This window comes from Hoplias malabaricus, chromosome 2 (genome assembly GCF_029633855.1).
Source record: "Hoplias malabaricus isolate fHopMal1 chromosome 2, fHopMal1.hap1, whole genome shotgun sequence".
Taxonomy (NCBI): domain Eukaryota; kingdom Metazoa; phylum Chordata; class Actinopteri; order Characiformes; family Erythrinidae; genus Hoplias; species Hoplias malabaricus.
In genome coordinates this window covers 69,979,734-69,997,768 of record NC_089801.1, presented here as the reverse complement: position 1 = coordinate 69,997,768, position 18,035 = coordinate 69,979,734, and the positions used below count along the sequence as shown (strand labels likewise).

Genomic DNA, 18,035 nt, shown 5'->3' with positions numbered 1-18,035 from the left:
GTTCTGTCCCAAACACAGGCGTATCTGCGGTCTCGTTCCCTGTAGCATGGAGTTCACATCCTCAATGTAGACTCTGAAAACGCCCGCAGGGTTTAAGGCTCTATTTGGGACAGGGTTATAGCTAAATTATTGGAAGGGTTTCTGAAGAACGTCAGCACTAGCCAATCAGAACACAGAGGGGCGGGGCTTGTCTGAAAACGGGTGTGGGGTGGGGGAGAAAAAAAAAACGCAGCAGGCCAGAAAAAACAGAGGACTTCCATTCTCAAGTTCCTCAAAGTGAAGTGAGAAGCAGCTGTGCAGAAACCCTGCAGAAGACCTGGACTACAGCGAGGGGAATACGAACACAGCTAGAAAAACATCAATTTACTGGGAATCTCTTTTTAAACAAGCTGGTTTTATTTACAATAACACTGTAAGACTGCACCAGTGGCTCCAGCTGTGGAAAACATAGTGGTAGCTACTTTCATGAATGAAAGGGTTTGGGTTTTTTAGAGGACTGGTTATTTCTGCAGACTTGCTTCTTGCTGTCATGCTCCAAAATTAACTTTTCCGAGGAGTTATGAATGAAAGTCATGCTAAACTTTAGCAGAAATTGGACTTGGCTACCAAAGACAAGCTAAGGTAAGTGTCTATTACTGTAATGTTTGTTATACACAGTCAGTTTTTGTTTCAGTAAAGGTACAGCTTGTGTTAATGTACTGAGAGGTGGTCTCGGGGTCCAGTTGTGTACTTTGTAGGTTACACTACATTCTCTATGTCAGAGGGAGAGATTAATAATTGTGTTTTCAATATAAAACCACCTGGATTTGAAATGGTGTCTGTGTAGTCAGTGCAAATTAAAAATGTACAGTAAATATACGTATGATACCTTTTATAGTCCGATATTAAAGCTACTGCAGATGACCAAGTTTTTCTATATTTTTTGGAGTCTATCCAAGTGTCTTATGCATATTTTTTTACATGAACTACAGTGTTGTTTTAACAGCTATTGGCATAAACGTAAATACACCCCAATGTGACACCCAGCTCCTCATTTTTCCCTTCTTCTATCATCAGCACTGTTATTTTTCCATGTGTATTCTTTCTCTTTCTACATGCATTCTTTCTCTTTTTCCCCATCTTTCTTCCTCTGGGGAATGAGTTGGTCTTCCAATGGCGAATCGAGACTGTTATTCCATAGTTCTGTCAGAACCCATTATATTAATTTGGTGCTGCAGTGCTGTTATAACATTATCCACATCTCCTCATCCAACATCAGTAGGTCGCTTGTCTGTGAGCATTTGATGGCATTCCTTCTCAAGAACGCTAGCGTGGTCAGGGACGGATGTTTAAGGATTAGATAAACTGGGTTCCGACCCGTCCGATAGGGGTTGGATGGAGCTTCATCACGGCAGAGAATAGGTTGCCTATTCCAATATCCAATGCTGAGGGTGTACTTGGTGACCTTGTGCTCATGTTCAGCTGCTCCACAGTCTCCCATTTAATTTTATACCCATCAAGTCTGATTATACAAGCTGTAAACACACCTTTAATGAGCTATCTGAGTTCAGTAATTAGAAGAGATACCTTCATTTGGACTGAATATAGGCTGTAAATGTTAGGTCTACCCACTTGTCTGACTGAATTTGTATCTAGCAGTACGCACTACACTGATGTAGCTATTTTACTGTAAGACTGTGTTGGACATCCTCTTGAAATTCCTGCAGTATTTTGTATACCTTTAGGGATACAGGACTAACCCTAAACCTCGGTCAAATGTGATTTGGTCCTCAGCGATTTAGCAACTGTATATTCTATCACCTGTGTCTGGCTGCAGGAGGAGGCGGCTGCAGCTGCTGGGCTGAAGATGGGTCATTCAGCCGTTAATGTTTGGACATTGCTGCTCCTGCTGCTGCTGGTGCTTACAGACTTGGCACGATGCTGTCCCCAACAGTGCTCCTGTCCTCAGCCCAGAGAAGTTCACTGCACCTTCCGCTCTCTGCTCAGCGTGCCCGCTGGCGTGCCCAAACAAGTGGAGCGCATGAACCTGGGGTAAGCGTCTGGCGACCGAAAAAAACATCTGCCAACAAAGCAACCATTGTCTGTTGTCGAAGTAAAACAGGGAGAGTGCACACCTGCCTTCGAGTGATTTACACTTGGGCTCAGGACGCAGCGCCGTGTTCCCAGTCAGGATTTAGGTTTTAGCCTCAGCTTTTTAGAAATCCCTGAATGTCCAAAGCTTTCTAGACACATGCTGATTCAGTGTGTAGACTGCTTATTGGAACATCACACTGAGGATTTGGTTATACTGAATGAGGTCAAGATGAAGACAGGTTCAGTGCTCAATTCTGTAGGCTTTAAATCCCTTTGGCCAACACTTGGCATTGGGCATTATGACCTTAGACTCAGTTCTTCATTTTACTGGCTGTGTTTTTCTATAAAGAAAACCGTGAAAGATGAATAGCCAAAAGTATATTTTTATTATTATTTACATGTGTTAGACTGGGTCTGTAGGTGATAAAATATATCATTTACAAGTGTTTCTTACGTACAGTACATGTGCTGTTCATGTCCACATCCGAGTGAAATTTACTGACGCTAAATCACAGCTTAGGAATTACTCTATTAAAGAAACTGGTAGGATATCACATGTAGTTCCAGCTGAAAAACATTATAGAATGACTGTTTAATGCAACGGAAGGGTTGTTAACAGTAACAGGGAGGGTTTTGAAAGTCCAAATACTCGTTAAATACATTTAAAAATATCTTTCCTCTACTTCGCGGAAATTCGTTTTTCGCTGGTGGCCTTGGAACACATCCCCCGCCAAAAACGAGGGGTCAGTGTATCTGTATTTTTGTGGCTGTCAGAATTTGTAACAGCTGTCCTTAACACTTTGTGAAATTCAAGTTGAATAAACCAAGAAATGCTCCAAAATTACTTGGAATATAATATAATTTTACATTGTAATCAATTGAAAGCAAAGAAGCCCCCCCCCCTTCTATTTTAGAGATGCATGTTTTTCTTTTGACAGCAATGAAATACAAGCTCTGTGCACATTCTCTGAACACGTTTGGACCCAGTGTTTTATTCACTTTAATGAAACACCACATATTTTTTGCAGGTTCAACTCTATGACCCGAATAAATGACAGATCTTTCGCTGGTATGCGAAAACTGGAGCTGCTCTTGATGCACGGGAATGATGTACACAACATTCCAGATGGGACATTCCAAGATCTGATATCCCTTCAGGTGCGAGGAATATAACAGATAAATACTTCTGTCCAGTGACAGGCTGATATTTTTTCTTTGGTCATTAATCACTGCTGTGTGAGCATTGTTAATCCATCGCTCCTTTTCATTTTACACTCACTCTGTTGTTGTTATTGTATCCAGTGTCAAAGAGGAGGATTCTCATTTTGAGCTTTGGGCCATGTCCCATTACACTTGCAGCCTTGCACACATTGTAGACACATGCCCTTTTTAGTGGCTGTAGGGCATCCCAATTCTAACTTTCTCCATCAAGGATGCTCACAAGTGCACTTAATACACCCTTCCCGCAAATGCATTTCATAGCTGTCATTTTCTTGAAGGTGTATACACAAAAAAACAAAATCTCGTGTTCCCAAATTGTTTCACGCATAAACCAATTAGAAACATGTCCTTAGGAAAATGGTCGACCCAGATAGTGTCCTTCAATGTTCAAATGCTCTAAGCATCTTATTTCTCTGTCCCTTCTCTCAGATGATGAAGTTTAGCTACAACAAGCTGAGGGTAATTAGCAGGCACACCTTTCAGGGTCTCTGGAAACTCACCAGGCTGCACCTGGACCGCAACCGGCTGGAGTTCATCCACCCAGACGCTTTCCAAGGCCTCACCTCCCTTCGTCTGCTTCATCTAGAGGGCAACCAGCTCCAGCAACTCCATCCAGCCACCTTTGCCACTCTCTCCGTACTGGGCTACTTCCCTGTGTCCACCCTCAAGCATCTGTATCTATCTGAGAACAGGCTGACCACACTCTCCCAGAAGATGTTAACTGGAATGCCGCATTTGGAGAACCTCTTCCTGTATGACAACCCCTGGTCTTGTGACTGCAGGATGAAATGGTTTAAAGACTGGAGCAAAAATGCAGCAGGTAATTGTTCATAGTAGTAGTAATGACATTGTAATTGCAATGTGAAGTGACTGAAGATGATAATGCCTTCCTTATGGTATTATAGTAAAAGTGTTATACAGTGTGCAATGACTATTACTGTAACGCTACAATTTTGGAGACTGTGACCATATTGAATAAAGCTTGAGCTCTTGTCTGTTGTTTAATTCAGCTAAAAATATTTAAAAATAAATTAACATATACTAATGCTGGTTAATTCAGTGAGAGCCATGGCTATCATCAAGTTAACCACCTTACATTCCCTTAATATCTCTTTTATCCTTTCTCAGGTATTGTCAAATGCAAAAAAGACAAAGCCTTGCCTGGAGGTCAGCTGTGCCCGATGTGTTCTTCTCCAAAACACCTGAAGAAGAAAGACCTCCAGGAGTTGGCGGATCTGACTTGCAGCAGTCCAGTCTTCAGCGGCGCTCACCAAACATCTGCTTTGGACACGGAGAGCGAGCTCCTGACCTTAGATGAATTCCACCAGCCTCTGGGGAATATTTCGCTGGAGCTGTCTGATGAACATGGGAACAAAGTTGATCTCCACTGCCAGGTCAATGAACCCACAGAATCGAGCCGAATCAGTTGGGACCACGTGAATCCAAATCAGATTACCGCTAACATCACACTGAGACTGGATCTGGAGTGTCCCATTGACAGGGCCAACTATGAGAGGCTGTGGAGACTCATCGCCTATTACAGTGATGTTCCTGCCCACCTGCAAAAGGAGATAATGCTAAGTAAGGAACCTCGTCTTAGCTACAGGTATCGACAAGATGCGGAAAGGGATGCTCTCTACTACACTGGGGTGAAAGTCAATATTGAGGCTGAACCTGCATGGGTAATGCAGCCCTCACTGGACCTACAGCTAAACAGACCTAAGTCTACAAGTAAAATGGTTAGACTGGTTCTCAGCAGCCTTATGACTCAGCTGGAAGAGGCTGAGGCTGTGAGGCAGCAGAGAAGGAGATGGGTTATGATAGAGTCCATAAACGACACCAGAATATCTCAGGCTGCTGTGGTGGGCAGCCCCATACAGATGCACTGCAATGTGCACAGCTCAGGGAACCTGACCATCAAATGGATGCTGCCTGATGGCTCCACAATTAGGGCCCCATATCAAAGCAGTGATGAGAGAATCACAGCGTCTCCATCTGGTTTGTTGGACATTAAGAGGGTGGGTCACTCTGACTCAGGAGTCTTTTACTGTATCGCATTAGTCATGAACGATATCAGTATTCTCCCCTTTCGTCTGACAGTTGAGGAGTCTTCCAGTCCCCCACCTGGAGGTGAGGGAGTGGCTGAGCCTGTGGCAGGAGTTGCTGGTGGGTCTGTTTCCCTTCCTTGTTTGTCTTCGGGTTCTCCTGACCCAGATATAAATTGGATCCTTCCTGATGGCAGCGTTATAAACGCCATGTCAAACTCATCAAAGATGTCAGTGGCCTCAAATGGAACTTTGACCATCCGTCACAGCCAACTGTCCGATAATGGCTACTACAAATGTGTCGCAGGGAATCAACATGGTGCAGACTCACTTGCCACAAAGGTGACTCTGACAAGGCCCTCTGGTGGGCTGCCTATAAGAAAGTATTCCAGTAGACCTCAGCCTGCAGAAGGGGTCTCCACCAAAATTAAAGCCCCTGTGGAAGATGGGGTGGAGTCATCTGGGGACACTGAAACCCAAGAGAAGGCTGAAGAACAAACTCCTGCTCCACCTCCTAATAGAAAGAGGATCCCAAATGGTAGTACACGAGGTGGGCATACATCCAGAAAGCCATGGAGACGTCCTGCTGTGCCCAGAAGACGAATCACACCTCCAGGAGCAGACAGGAGTAACACAGGGGAAACAAGAAGGAGACTCAGTGTGTCAAACAGTCAGATAGATCCAAAGCATTGGGCTAACATTTTGGCAAAAGTCAGAGGAGGTGGCAGCGCTCCAAAAACAACCACTCCGAGCTACGTTGAGACAAGCACTAATATAATAAAAGAGCCTGACTCTGCCAGCGCTAAGAAATCAGGGTCTGTTGACAGGATTGAAGGATCATCTGCAGATGGTACTACCACTGGATCGCCGCCACAAGAAATGTCACACGCATCCACAGTGGCAGTGATGTCTATGCAAACTACTGATATCAGCCTGGACATAAGACCTCTGGGCTCTGTGGAAGAGACACACATAACCTACCAAATTGCAGCCCCTGAAATTAACCCAGAGTCAGACTTGTTTATAACCAGCGAATATGTCATGCAGACCACAATTGGTCCCCAGCCTACTCGTCATTTGGCGACAAGGCCAGACGTTGCAAAGTGGGTAGAACTAAGTGCTGTGGAGAGCACAATCTCATATGGAAATCCTTTTGTAGAAAACCAAAGTCGCACAACAGCTGCTAGCAGAGGAGCTGAAACTGTTCAGAGGTCTGAGGGTGATGTTAATCTTGATGGTAATCTTGTGGACGATGATGATAAATCCAGCATTCCAAAAAGATTTAGAAATGGTGGAGAGGTTTATCAAGGAGAGGCTGACCACAGCCCAGCATTGACCACAGCTGTAACTTTTGTACAACAAAGCAGAGAAAAATATGCTGATACTAAGTCATTTACTGAGGCCACCACAACTGCAACTCAGCAAGCTACGCAGAACTTACACAGACACACAACTCAAGAAAAACATGACATTTCCCAGATTCCACTGGTTTCCACTGCAGCACAAACGAAGGAAGCCACTTCGGAAAATAGCAGGGCTAAACACACTATCTCAGTCATTCCTACATCTCCCTCACGTGCCAGGAACTCGTCCAATTCGCGGCGGAAGAATGGTGGCAGACGGAGGAAGCCTAATAGAAACCGAACGAGATCGAAAAGCTCCAAGTCGTCTGCACACGTCGCAAATGTCACGCCGCAGCCCACAACTTTGGCCTCAGTGTCTGAGATCACCAAGACGACCACCTCCTCTCCTTCGGAAATAGAAACATCTGCAAGGGCCATGAATGCTGGAGCCAAGGTGGATACCACAGTTCCGTTAACTGAAGGCCAAGCAACGTCACTAAGCACAGTGACTCATGCAAAGAACACAGATCCTTTATACTACAGCAGGAATAATTTATCCCCTGATTCTTCATTTCAAGAGAAAGTGTCACAAGCAGAGGGAACCTTCACCACACCACCTAATATGTCAGTGAGAACCACAGCAATGTCAGGCCCTCCATCAACATCCCTGGGTTTTATAGAGCATGAAGCAACAGTGATAATCAGGGAAACTATTTCCACTATATCTCCTCTAGCTCACAATGCCACAACACATTCTCCATCCACAACAGCTGACAAAGAGACATTTACAAGCATCCGCCCCCCTGTAGTTAAAGCTCTTGAAAAGGCACACAGGGTAATCGCTACAGGAGACCATAACACAGCTGACACATCCCCGGAGAGCCCTCACAGGCAAACAGAAGTGATTCCAGGTGTGGGTTCAGACAAAGCCAAGAATCAATACAGATCTAGTGAAGCTGAAAATGTGCCTCCATCCCCTGAGCTTGCGAGGGAGTTTCCACTGAGGCCTTTCTCCTCATCTGCCCCAAGTAACCAGCATGAAATCACAGAAAGCCGTGACTCAAGTATCCCTAGTGGCTCAATGAAAACAAACCTTTATGAGAGCCCTCAGGTCACAACAGAGAGGCCCACAACTTTCCAAAGTGTTCAAGCATCTGGGTTAAGCCCTAAAACAAAGGTTAGCAGTGCTTCAGTAGAAGCAGATCATGCCAAAGGAGAAACAACCTCACCCTGGAAGGCTGGATTAGCAGAGGAAGCTGTACTTCTAAAGGGAGAGGACAGAACTTTAGTAAATGCAATAGCAACAACAATTCCATCACTGCCAGCACCATCAACGAGATCCTTTTCGACACCAACAATGCTATCACCAACAACAGCTACGACAAGAACACTATCTCAAGTTCATCCACATGCACCTATACCAAATGAAGTGACTGCAGTCGAAGTGGTGGCTGTATCAGACAGTACAAATCATATACCTGATATACACAAAGAAAGAACTGACACAACTGAACAGAAGATTAGGGGAAGTCCTGCTGGAAGTCCAGCACTTAGTAGATTCAGCCCCCCTGTTTTTCACTCTACAGGTCAGTCTGAAGATATTACGACAGGCCGTTTAACTGATGTGATTTTAAGCACCAAAGTACCAAAAGTACAAGCTACCCCAGCGGTCCAGATAACATCCCATCCAAGACTGATCACTCCTAAAAGGCCATATACCCAGGGTAGCCATGGTTCCACTGTCCACATTGGTCCACATCATCCCACTTCTGACATAGTCCAGCAAACACCCATCGTCCCAGCTAAGAGAGGACTGCCGAAGATCAACAGCGCTGATGTTAGCACTGTGACAGTACAAGCTGAGTCTAATGCCTATCTGCCATGTGTGGCTGTAGGAGAGCCTAGTCCCTTCCTGTCCTGGACTAAAGTCTCCACAGGTATGTAGTCCTTGATGACATATCATCATTTGAACCCAGAAGGTGTCTTTTTCATTGTGCGCTAACTCACATTAGAAGAACATACATGACATGATATAATGTTTCAAGTGATTTACTATGAGATTATTAGGAACACCTACCTTGTTTCCACAATCACTGTCTACTTCATCAGCTCCACTGACCATACAGGAACTACAATTACAGACTGTAGTCCTGTTTCTTTGAAAACTTTCTTATCTCCATTTCACCCTGTTCTTCAAAGGTCAGGACCACCACAGTGGTGGTGGCTGCATGCTTTGTTGTTTTGTGCAGGTATGAGTGGATCAGACACAGCAGTGACAGACAGGTCCACCAACCAAAACTGACCAGCTGACAGCATCCATAGTGTCCACTAATGAAAGACTAGAGAATGACCAACAAACTGTGCACCTACTGTCTCTGACTTTACATCTACAAGGTGGACCAATGAGGTAGGAGTGTCCAACAGAGTGGACAGTAAGTGGACACAGTGTGTAAAAACTCGAACAGTGCTGCTGTGTCTGATCCACTCATACCAGCGCAACACACAGTATCACACCACCATCACGTCAGTGTCACTGCAGCGCTGAAAATGATTCACCACTCAAATCATACCTGTTCTGTGGTGGTCAAGTGGGGGTCCTGACCATTCTCAGTGGAGCTAAGAAAATGGTCACTGAATGTAGATACAATGTTGGTGTTGAATGTATAACTATAAAAATAATTGCAGAATGAATTATGTAAGCCATATGAGATATATTTTGTGTATCATTTGTTCCATTTCCCTCTGCAGGTGCAAGCATTGCTCAAAACAGCAGGATCCAGCGTTTCGAAGTCCACTCTAACGGCACGCTCATAATCCACAATGTCCTCCCCCTGGACCGCGGCCAGTACCGCTGCAGTGTCCAGAACCAGTATGGAGAGGACAAGAGGGTGGTCACATTGGTGGTCTTAGCTGAACACCCAGAAATTTTGCAGCCACGTTATCGAGACACAAACACCTACCTGGGAGACACTGTGGAACTAGAGTGTCAATCACAAGGGAAACCTAAACCACGGACCACCTGGGTTCTCCCTGACACGACAGTGGCACATGTGGATGTCTCACCTGGTGGACCAAAACAGCGTATCTCAGTATTAGCCACGGGCACACTTAGAATTAAGTCTGCTCTCTACACAGATCGTGGAGTTTATCAATGCATTGCTAGTAATGCAGCAGGTGCAGACACTATATCCGTTCGTCTGATGGTTTCAGCTTTACCGCCAGTGATTCAACAGCCTAGGCATGAAAATATAAGTCTCCCAGAAGGCATCACTGTGTACTTAAACTGCAGTGCCAAGGGAGCCCCTATCCCCACAGTCAGCTGGACAACACCTGACGGTATGCAACTCCGAACTTCACAGTTTGTGACTGGTCGCAATCTCTTTGTTTTCCCCAATGGGACACTGTACCTTCGTGGCCTGGCTCAAAAAGATGCAGGAAAATATGGATGCATCGCAACCAATGTGGTTGGAATTTCCTCCAGATCAATTCATTTGACTGTGAAAAACACTATTACATCATCCAGAGCCAAGATTACCTCCTCATCCCCACTTAGGACAGATGTTGCCTACGGGGGATGGCTGCAGCTGGACTGTGTGGCATCAGGAGATCCAGCACCAAGAGTCATCTGGAGAACTCCCTCCAAAAAGCTTGTGGATGCTCATTACAGGTAATGGAAGCTTTTACACACATACATCCAAAATATAAACCTCCCAATCTAGCATACATACAACTGATGTATTGATGTGAATCCATTCAATAAACATTCAGATAATGATTGATATATCAAGGTTGTACTGCATCAATAAAAGTACTTAGAGTCTCTTATTAAAGGAGCACTAGATAAGATTTTGTATATTTGTATCTGGTCTCCCCCAGTTATAGAGCTTAATTCAAATTCATAGCACTATCCTATGGGGGGGGGGGAGGTTGTTTTCCTAACCTCCTCCAAAAGTTACATAGTGCAGTTTCTGCAGGGCTACACCTGGTGTAGCAACAACAAAAGCTTTATTCTCCCTGTTACAGGTTAGTGGAGCATCACAATTATTATGTAGCTGTAATTTTAAGGTAAAAATACTACTTAGTGTTCATATAAATCATTATAAATTATACATTTTAAGATTCCCTTTGGTAGAACTGGCCTAGCACAAATCTGCCAAAATCCTCAAACCGATCAAAAGATATTAATAAGAGATTATTTTTATAAGAGATTATTTTTATTTATTTATTTATTTATTCTATTATTTATTCTTCTTATTATGTTTTCAGTACAGCAAGCGTAAATTAAATCCAGTCTCACATTACCAGAGGCTGATGCCTTTCTCCAATTAACGTGGCCTAGAACCTCCTACTACTACATGAAAAGAAATTTGACTGAGATGCAAAAGGACCAATCACAAGTCTGCTATTTTATCATGATGTGTAGAAGGAGGCAGTGACACAGCGAATACAAAAATGATACACATAAGTGCATATACATGGATGTACAGATAGCCAATCAGAATGCAAATGGCAGAATCTTGACGGTGAGGCCGGATTAATGCACTGAAATTATTATTTTTTTAAGTATACTTGTGGGCAGAGCGTTTGGGGCTGAGACTAGTATCAATCAAATTTTTTTGTCACAGGACTACCAATTTTATAACATAATAGACACCTACAATTTTTATTAAAATATGAATTTTACATTTCTTTTAGTTCCTCCAGAGTAGCTCAGAAAAAACAGAATGCATCCAGTGGCATTTTGTTGTTATCAAGCTAAATTTAATTACTATATCTGAATGGGTTAATTATGCATGCTGAAAGACTCACTGATTAATAATATCCACTTTTGTTTCAGCTATGACTCAAGGATAAAGGTGTTTACTAACGGGACCCTCACCGTCCACTCTCTGACAGAGAATGATGAAGGTGAATATCTGTGTGTCGCACGAAACAAAATAGGAGATGACTACATTCCACTAAAGGTCAGTGTTGAGACAAAACCAGCCAAGATCGAGCAGAGGCCTCAGGCTGATAAGAAGGTGATGTATGGAGGGGATCTGAAGGTGGACTGTGTGGCATCAGGTCTTCCAAACCCAAAGATTCAGTGGGCTCTGCCTGATGGCACTATGGTCAACAGCATTGTCAAATTTGACAGTGGTGGTGGACGCAGTCGCAGGTATGTCGTTTTTGACAATGGCACTCTTTTCTTCAACGACGTGGGAATGCATGAGGAAGGGGACTACACGTGCTATGCCGAGAACCAAATCGGCAAGGACGAAATGAAAGTGCATGTTAAAGTGGTGGCGTATGTGCCTGTGATCAGAAACAAGACGTATGAGGTCACCAGAGTCATGTATGGCGAGCCGGCCTCGTTGAAGTGTAGTGCCAAAGGAGAACCTAACCCCCATATACTGTGGTTCTCCCCAACCAACAGAGCAATTCCTCCTGCCTCAGAGAAGTATATGATCCATGATGATGGGACGCTGGTCATTCAGAATGTGCAGCGCTTTGATGGTGGGAACTACACGTGTCTGGCCAGGAACAGTGCAGGCCAAGATCGTAAGGTGTCCAGGCTGGAAATCTTGGTCATATCTCCTGCTATCAATGGCTTACGAGGCTCCACAAACTCTTTGAAAGTATCAGCAGTGCGGGATCAACGGAAACTTATTCACTGCGAGGCTACAGGTACTCCAGTTCCTCGCGTGATATGGGTCCTTCCAGAGAACATTGTTCTCCCGTCGCCCTACTATGGAAGCCGCATGATGGTTCATCGTAACGGCACTCTTGAAATCCGTTCTCTGAGAGTAACTGATGCAGCCCAGATAATCTGCATTGCCCGGAACGAAGGTGGAGAGGCAAGGCTCCTTGTTCAACTCGATGTGACAGATGTTGTAGAGAAACCACGGCTCAGGAGTCCAAAAACAGAATCTATCACTCTAACTGTAGGCAGGAGCATGACCTTAAACTGTTCTGTTGAGGGTTCCCCAGTCCCACAAGTGACCTGGATACTCCCGAATGGTGCTTCAATAATGAGAAGCTCCCAGTTTAACAAGTTTTTCCACAAGTCTGATGGAACGTTGGTAATCAGCAACCCTGCTCTTTCTGAAGTAGGAACATATCGCTGCTTAGGCCGCAATGCTGGTGGACTAGTGGAGAGGACTGTGATGCTGAAGCCAGGGCAGAAGCCAGAGATCAGCAACAGGTACAACTCTCCTGTTAGTGTCATGAAGGGTGCAAGCCTGCAGTTGCACTGTCTGTCTACTAGTGACCCTGTCCGTCTTACCTGGACATTACCGAGCGGGGTAGTCCTGAACCAACCTCAGCGGGTAGGCCGTTATTCCGTTTTAACAAATGGAACGCTTTCCATCCACCAGGCTTCTGTCTACGACAGAGGCGCTTACACTTGCAGTACTGCAAATGAATATGGAAGCTCCTTGCTGACAGTCACAGTCATTATTGTTGCTCAACCAGCACGGATCACCAGTGGCCCTGCCCCTGCCACCTATGCCAAGATAGGGGTAGCTGTTCAGCTAAATTGCATAGTTAGTGGCATCCCAAAGCCAGAGGTGGCATGGGAGGCTCCTGACAGAACGAAGTTAGTCATCACTTCTCAGCCACATATATTTGAGAACAAGTACCTGCACCCTCAAGGCTCCCTTGTCATCCAGAACCCCACGCCGAAAGATGCAGGTTTCTATAGATGTACAGCCCGAAATGAGATAGGGGTCGACTCAAAGGGGACATACCTTTACGTGTACTAACCATATTAATTTCATGTTTCATTCATTTCATGCCCAAGGAACTGCGACATAGAACTAAGTCATTGCCTAACTCTAAAAATGTTTGTCAATGTGAACATGACTTACTAACATGACATTTTACTGTGTTGTTTAAATATCATGCCTGAATTATTATGTCAGTTAGAGACAACATCCAGAGAGTAAAGGAAGAGGTGTTATTTGGCCTTAATATTAGTTTGATTTGTGTAAATAGTGCAACCTATGAATATTCTAAAACCTCTTTTTCTGATAGGAACAGTGACAACTTGTCAAATTGTATAAATGAGAAAGGCTATATATTTTTATTTAATCAAGGGAAATTATCTGAAGATATTACTGACATCTTCTATGGCAGTCTATTTCAGAATTGTTTCAGGGATTTTAGCTTAGACAGCTACATTAGCTGAAGCTTCTTAATTCTAATTGGGTGGAGAAAAGGCTAATTTCACATATCGCTTCTGAACGCATAACCTTCACTTGTTCACTTTACCCAGTGTATTTCTCAAGGACATCCACATGTGCTCACAATTTTAGTTCAGTTGTAGCTTGTAGCATACATTAGTTAGCTAACAGTTTTCTAGAGTATTGAAGCTCAGGTGCAGTGGTTATATGTTTTACAGACATTTAGATTAACAATGTCGAAGGGCTAAGTAAGATTTCTCATCACTCCATACACTAACTCTGCTTCTAAAGTCTGATTTATACTTCTGCAAAGGTGCACATGAACATAGCTATGTCAAGTTACAGATAAGGGGTTTATGGGTAAGCGTAGTGTAGCACTGGCCACTGGTAGTGTTGAGGATGGGACAGTATCCATATTATACTTAAATGGAACCAGAACGTTGGAGGACTAATTGAGAGGAGTTTGGGTTCGGCAGGGAGTAGAGCTGTATTTGGATTTGATTACTTTATAACGAGGTAATTTGTAAATATTTCTACACTGACTAAACTCTCACATTCACACAGTGATCAAATGAACACAGGGTTGTGTTTTCTATGAATGTGGATGTATGACAGATATTTTATACAAAACAAATTAATGTTTTATACCTGTATCTGCCATTATAATCTCCTCTTTAATGAGCCTGTGGGTTCTGGATTTTTCAGTGAGATGTGCCTTTTGTGTGACATCTACCTGGAAAAACACTGAGGTGTATATCCAGACAAGCCTAAAATGGTAGGGTACTGCTGAGATTGGTGAAAACAGTATTTAATTGTCAATAATCTGGACAGTAATAAAATCACAGAGGAACAATTCTCAAAGACGAAATGATGAGTTGATTCCATGTAAATCCGTCCATTTTTAAAACATTGCAAAAACATACATTGTGTCCAAAACTATATAGTGCACTAACTGGAGGTTCCGCCATTTTGTATTGTTGTCCAAAAATAGTGAACAATTTTGAGTGCACTCAAATAATCCCATAATGCACCGCAATAAGTAGTGTGCTAGCTCTATACCAGGGGTCCCCAATATCTTTTCCTCAAGGGCCACATCCGACCAACACTGCAAAGTCAAGGGCCAATTTGTCATTCTCATTCTATTCCATACAGAACGGGACAAGTGTTTTTATTTCGGTAATCATAATATTATTATTACGATGATTATGATTATTATTAAATGTATGTAAATAGGTAGGCCTAACTAACTACAGTTATTTGATTTTACTCACCATTAAATGAGAGAAGTGACAGCAGTGGGTTCAAGCATGAAACCTGAAACTGGGGCAGTGCTCATTGATGGGTTTGCTTTTTTCTTTTAGGCACCAGTAGCGTTAAGCCCCGGTCACACTGTGTTTTTGCACTTCACTTAGGCTGTTTCTCAGTACAAAATACTTCAAGTTTGAACTGCCATAAGTGGTTGTACAAACTTGGCAAAGTTCTGAGGACAGGAGGACGTTGGATTGTCGTTCTGTAATTGTACTTAATGAGTCACCATCTCAGTGGCAGGAAAAAGCCTACACGCTGAGTATGGTACGAAATACATTCTGATCTGACTCTCTCAAGTCTAAAGAAGTCTAGTCCCAGTGCATTCTCGTTAACACGAGCGGAGCAAGAACACAGCCGGGTATTTGGACTCTACTTGGCTAGATGTGGACTTGTAAATAGAACAGGATTTGGGCTGCATACTGAGAGACAGTTTTAACCTGAGTTTGAGGCCAGCAATCAGTTTTGTAAACCCTCCTGCATTTTGTCTCAGCAGTTTCACATCTGAAGAGCGTTGGTATTCTAGCTTAAAATTTAGGAATTTCACATGCAAAAAATTGAGGACATGGTGGCATTCCAAAGGTTTAACATTGGAGAACCCTGCTCTGTACCCTAGCACAGCAGATACCAATAATACACTGCATTGTTTGATAGAAACCTACCTGAAATCGTCTGAAATCGTTCAGTTCCCTGTAGTAGTGCAGTAAATAGTGAATAATGTAGGGAGCCATTTCAGACACAGCGATGTTCATTGTTGGAGAGCAAGAAGTTCTACTTTTAGCACTGACCCCTAGTGGATGCATTCACATTTTGCATTGGACGCCCGCACATTGTTTCCAGATACGCAGATGCAGAAGTGTAATCCAGGTTGTTTTACTTGTGCCGCAGTCTTTCAGTTTCACATTTGTTTTTCTATACTCTATCCCAGTTGTTTAAGGTTACATACAGCTTTAACATCCATAGAACTCCTAAAGGAGACCTTTATTTGTATTCCATGCTCTTGATTTAACTTATTTGTCTTTTGAAGACGTGTACTGAGTTGTATTGCCATTTTGACTATCTTTAATAAAGACAACTTGCAAAAAAAGCAAACTACTTCAGCTTTCCAGCGTATGTTCTTAATTATAGACCAAGCAGACCATGAAACGCAATGTGACATTGACGTGATGCTTTCATTTAAGGCGTACGCTTCCAACACTTGTTTACTGTTATAAAGACAGGGAATAAGAAAGATGCAGTTACAATTATTGTGCTCTAATAAAACTCATTAAACCGTACATAGTACAATGGTGTATAAGGCTTTAATGAGAAGTAGGTCAAATATTAGAATGATATGTTTTGCCAAGTGAGGAACTGTTGAGAGGTCTCTTCTCTGGGAGCTATTACACTGCTGCTGGATTGTGATCTGTATTTATAGGGACAGTCCCCCGTTAGTTTTCCATATTTATGAGATAAATATCTCATGTGGTTTCAAGTCCCACATGTGTAATCTACAACTGGACTGACTAACTGGATACTGTCTCATCAGGGGATTTCTGCTGATATGTGGAATACTGGCCCATGAATACTGAACAAAACCGATCTGAAACTCTTATTTACTTTTATTTTAAATTACTATTAACTGGCTGAACCTACCTGAAAATGAATTGCATTTAAATTAAATTAATATTTAAACCACCTCCTAGTTTCTACATTCAAGACCTCTACAGGACCCCCACAGAGCAGGTATGATTTGGGCGGTGGATTATACTCAGAGCTGCAGTGACACTGAGGTGTTGGTGGTGTGTTAGTGTGTGTTGTGCGGGTATGAGTGGACCAGACACAGTAGTGTTCGAGTTTTTAAAGTCCTCAGTGTCACTGCTGGACTGAGAATAATCCAGCCAACTGCGTCCTGTGTCCATGGACAGCACAAGTTACCACACTGTGTCCAAATGAAAAGTCTAAAATAGCTTAAAATAAATAAATAGTCGCATTAACTTGAATACAAATTTAAGATTGCGTGAATAACATTTCTTCTGGAAAGTTATTTGAGGTGGTTTCTGACTGTGATGATAAAACAAAATAAATAAACTCTCTTCCAGTAGAGAACCTAGGCTTTCATTAAATGGCAGGCAAAGCTGAATACCGATCCAAATTAAGTGAGCGCCTATTCACTTCATCTGTTTCTTTCCACTTGGAAAATTCATGATGTGGTGATAAACAATCTGCTGCTTTATTGTAATTTTTCCAAATGCCACAAATGAAGAAGTCTGGCTAAGCTTTATGTACACACATTTAGCAACAGCCTGACAACTGTAGAATTTAAAGCTGACAGAGTACTCTCTTTTTGACGTGGAAATGTGAGGAAATGTGTAGCTTTTTTGTGAATTGGAACCAGGCCCAGCTTCTCAGAGACTGGAGCTCAACATCTTGGGCACACCTGGGTGTTATGGTCTGCCAGTACTGTGATGAAATGGTCATCGGATGATTGTGTTTCCTGATCATTTCACTCCAGCTGTCTAGGTGAAGATTTGTGATTTTACCCTTTGCTCACAGTAGTTTAAATGTAGAAATGTTTTCAAACATTAAAAGTGGATTATAATTTCTGTGATTTTCAGCGTATTCCACAATAGATTCAACAAATGCACTGCTTCTGAAACGACAGAATTCAGTTTTTGTGTGTAACTATTGTTGAAAATGAATACCGTGACATCACCGGAGATGGTGAACTGACACACAGCCATGCTGCCTTTTTATGCTCATCTATGCCCTAACAAGGGTGTAGTGAACAAGAAACTGTGCCCAAAGCAGTAACTTCCTAATGGTGGATAATCCTCTGCTCTCACCAGCCACCACTCACCAAGCACGAAACACATACATATAACATTATAAACAACACAACAGCA

General features: G+C 43.0%; 1 protein-coding gene across 1 annotated transcript; it reads left to right on the top strand.

Annotated features, from left to right (window-relative positions):
- The first annotated feature begins 534 nt into the window (after positions 1-534).
- Positions 535-16,198, top strand: mxra5a (matrix-remodelling associated 5a). The gene is made up of 7 exons (XM_066662001.1): positions 535-621; positions 1,817-2,031; positions 3,102-3,231; positions 3,724-4,114; positions 4,423-8,619; positions 9,431-10,349; positions 11,520-16,198. Exons 2-7 carry the CDS (start codon positions 1,847-1,849, stop codon positions 13,423-13,425), a joined length of 7,728 nt encoding a protein of 2,575 aa, XP_066518098.1. The 5' UTR covers positions 535-621; positions 1,817-1,846; the 3' UTR covers positions 13,426-16,198.
- The last annotated feature ends 1,837 nt before the right edge of the window (positions 16,199-18,035 follow it).

Bases quoted from the DNA above. Each gene is read 5' to 3' on its own strand.
- mxra5a (XM_066662001.1), top strand. From the start codon at position 1,847: ATGGGTCATTCAGCCGTTAATGTTTGGACATTGCTGCTCCTGCTGCTG. The intron at 2,032-3,101 runs GTAAGCGTCTGG...TATTTTTTGCAG, and splicing joins GTGGAGCGCATGAACCTGGG to GTTCAACTCTATGACCCGAA. The intron at 3,232-3,723 runs GTGCGAGGAATA...CCCTTCTCTCAG, and splicing joins AAGATCTGATATCCCTTCAG to ATGATGAAGTTTAGCTACAA.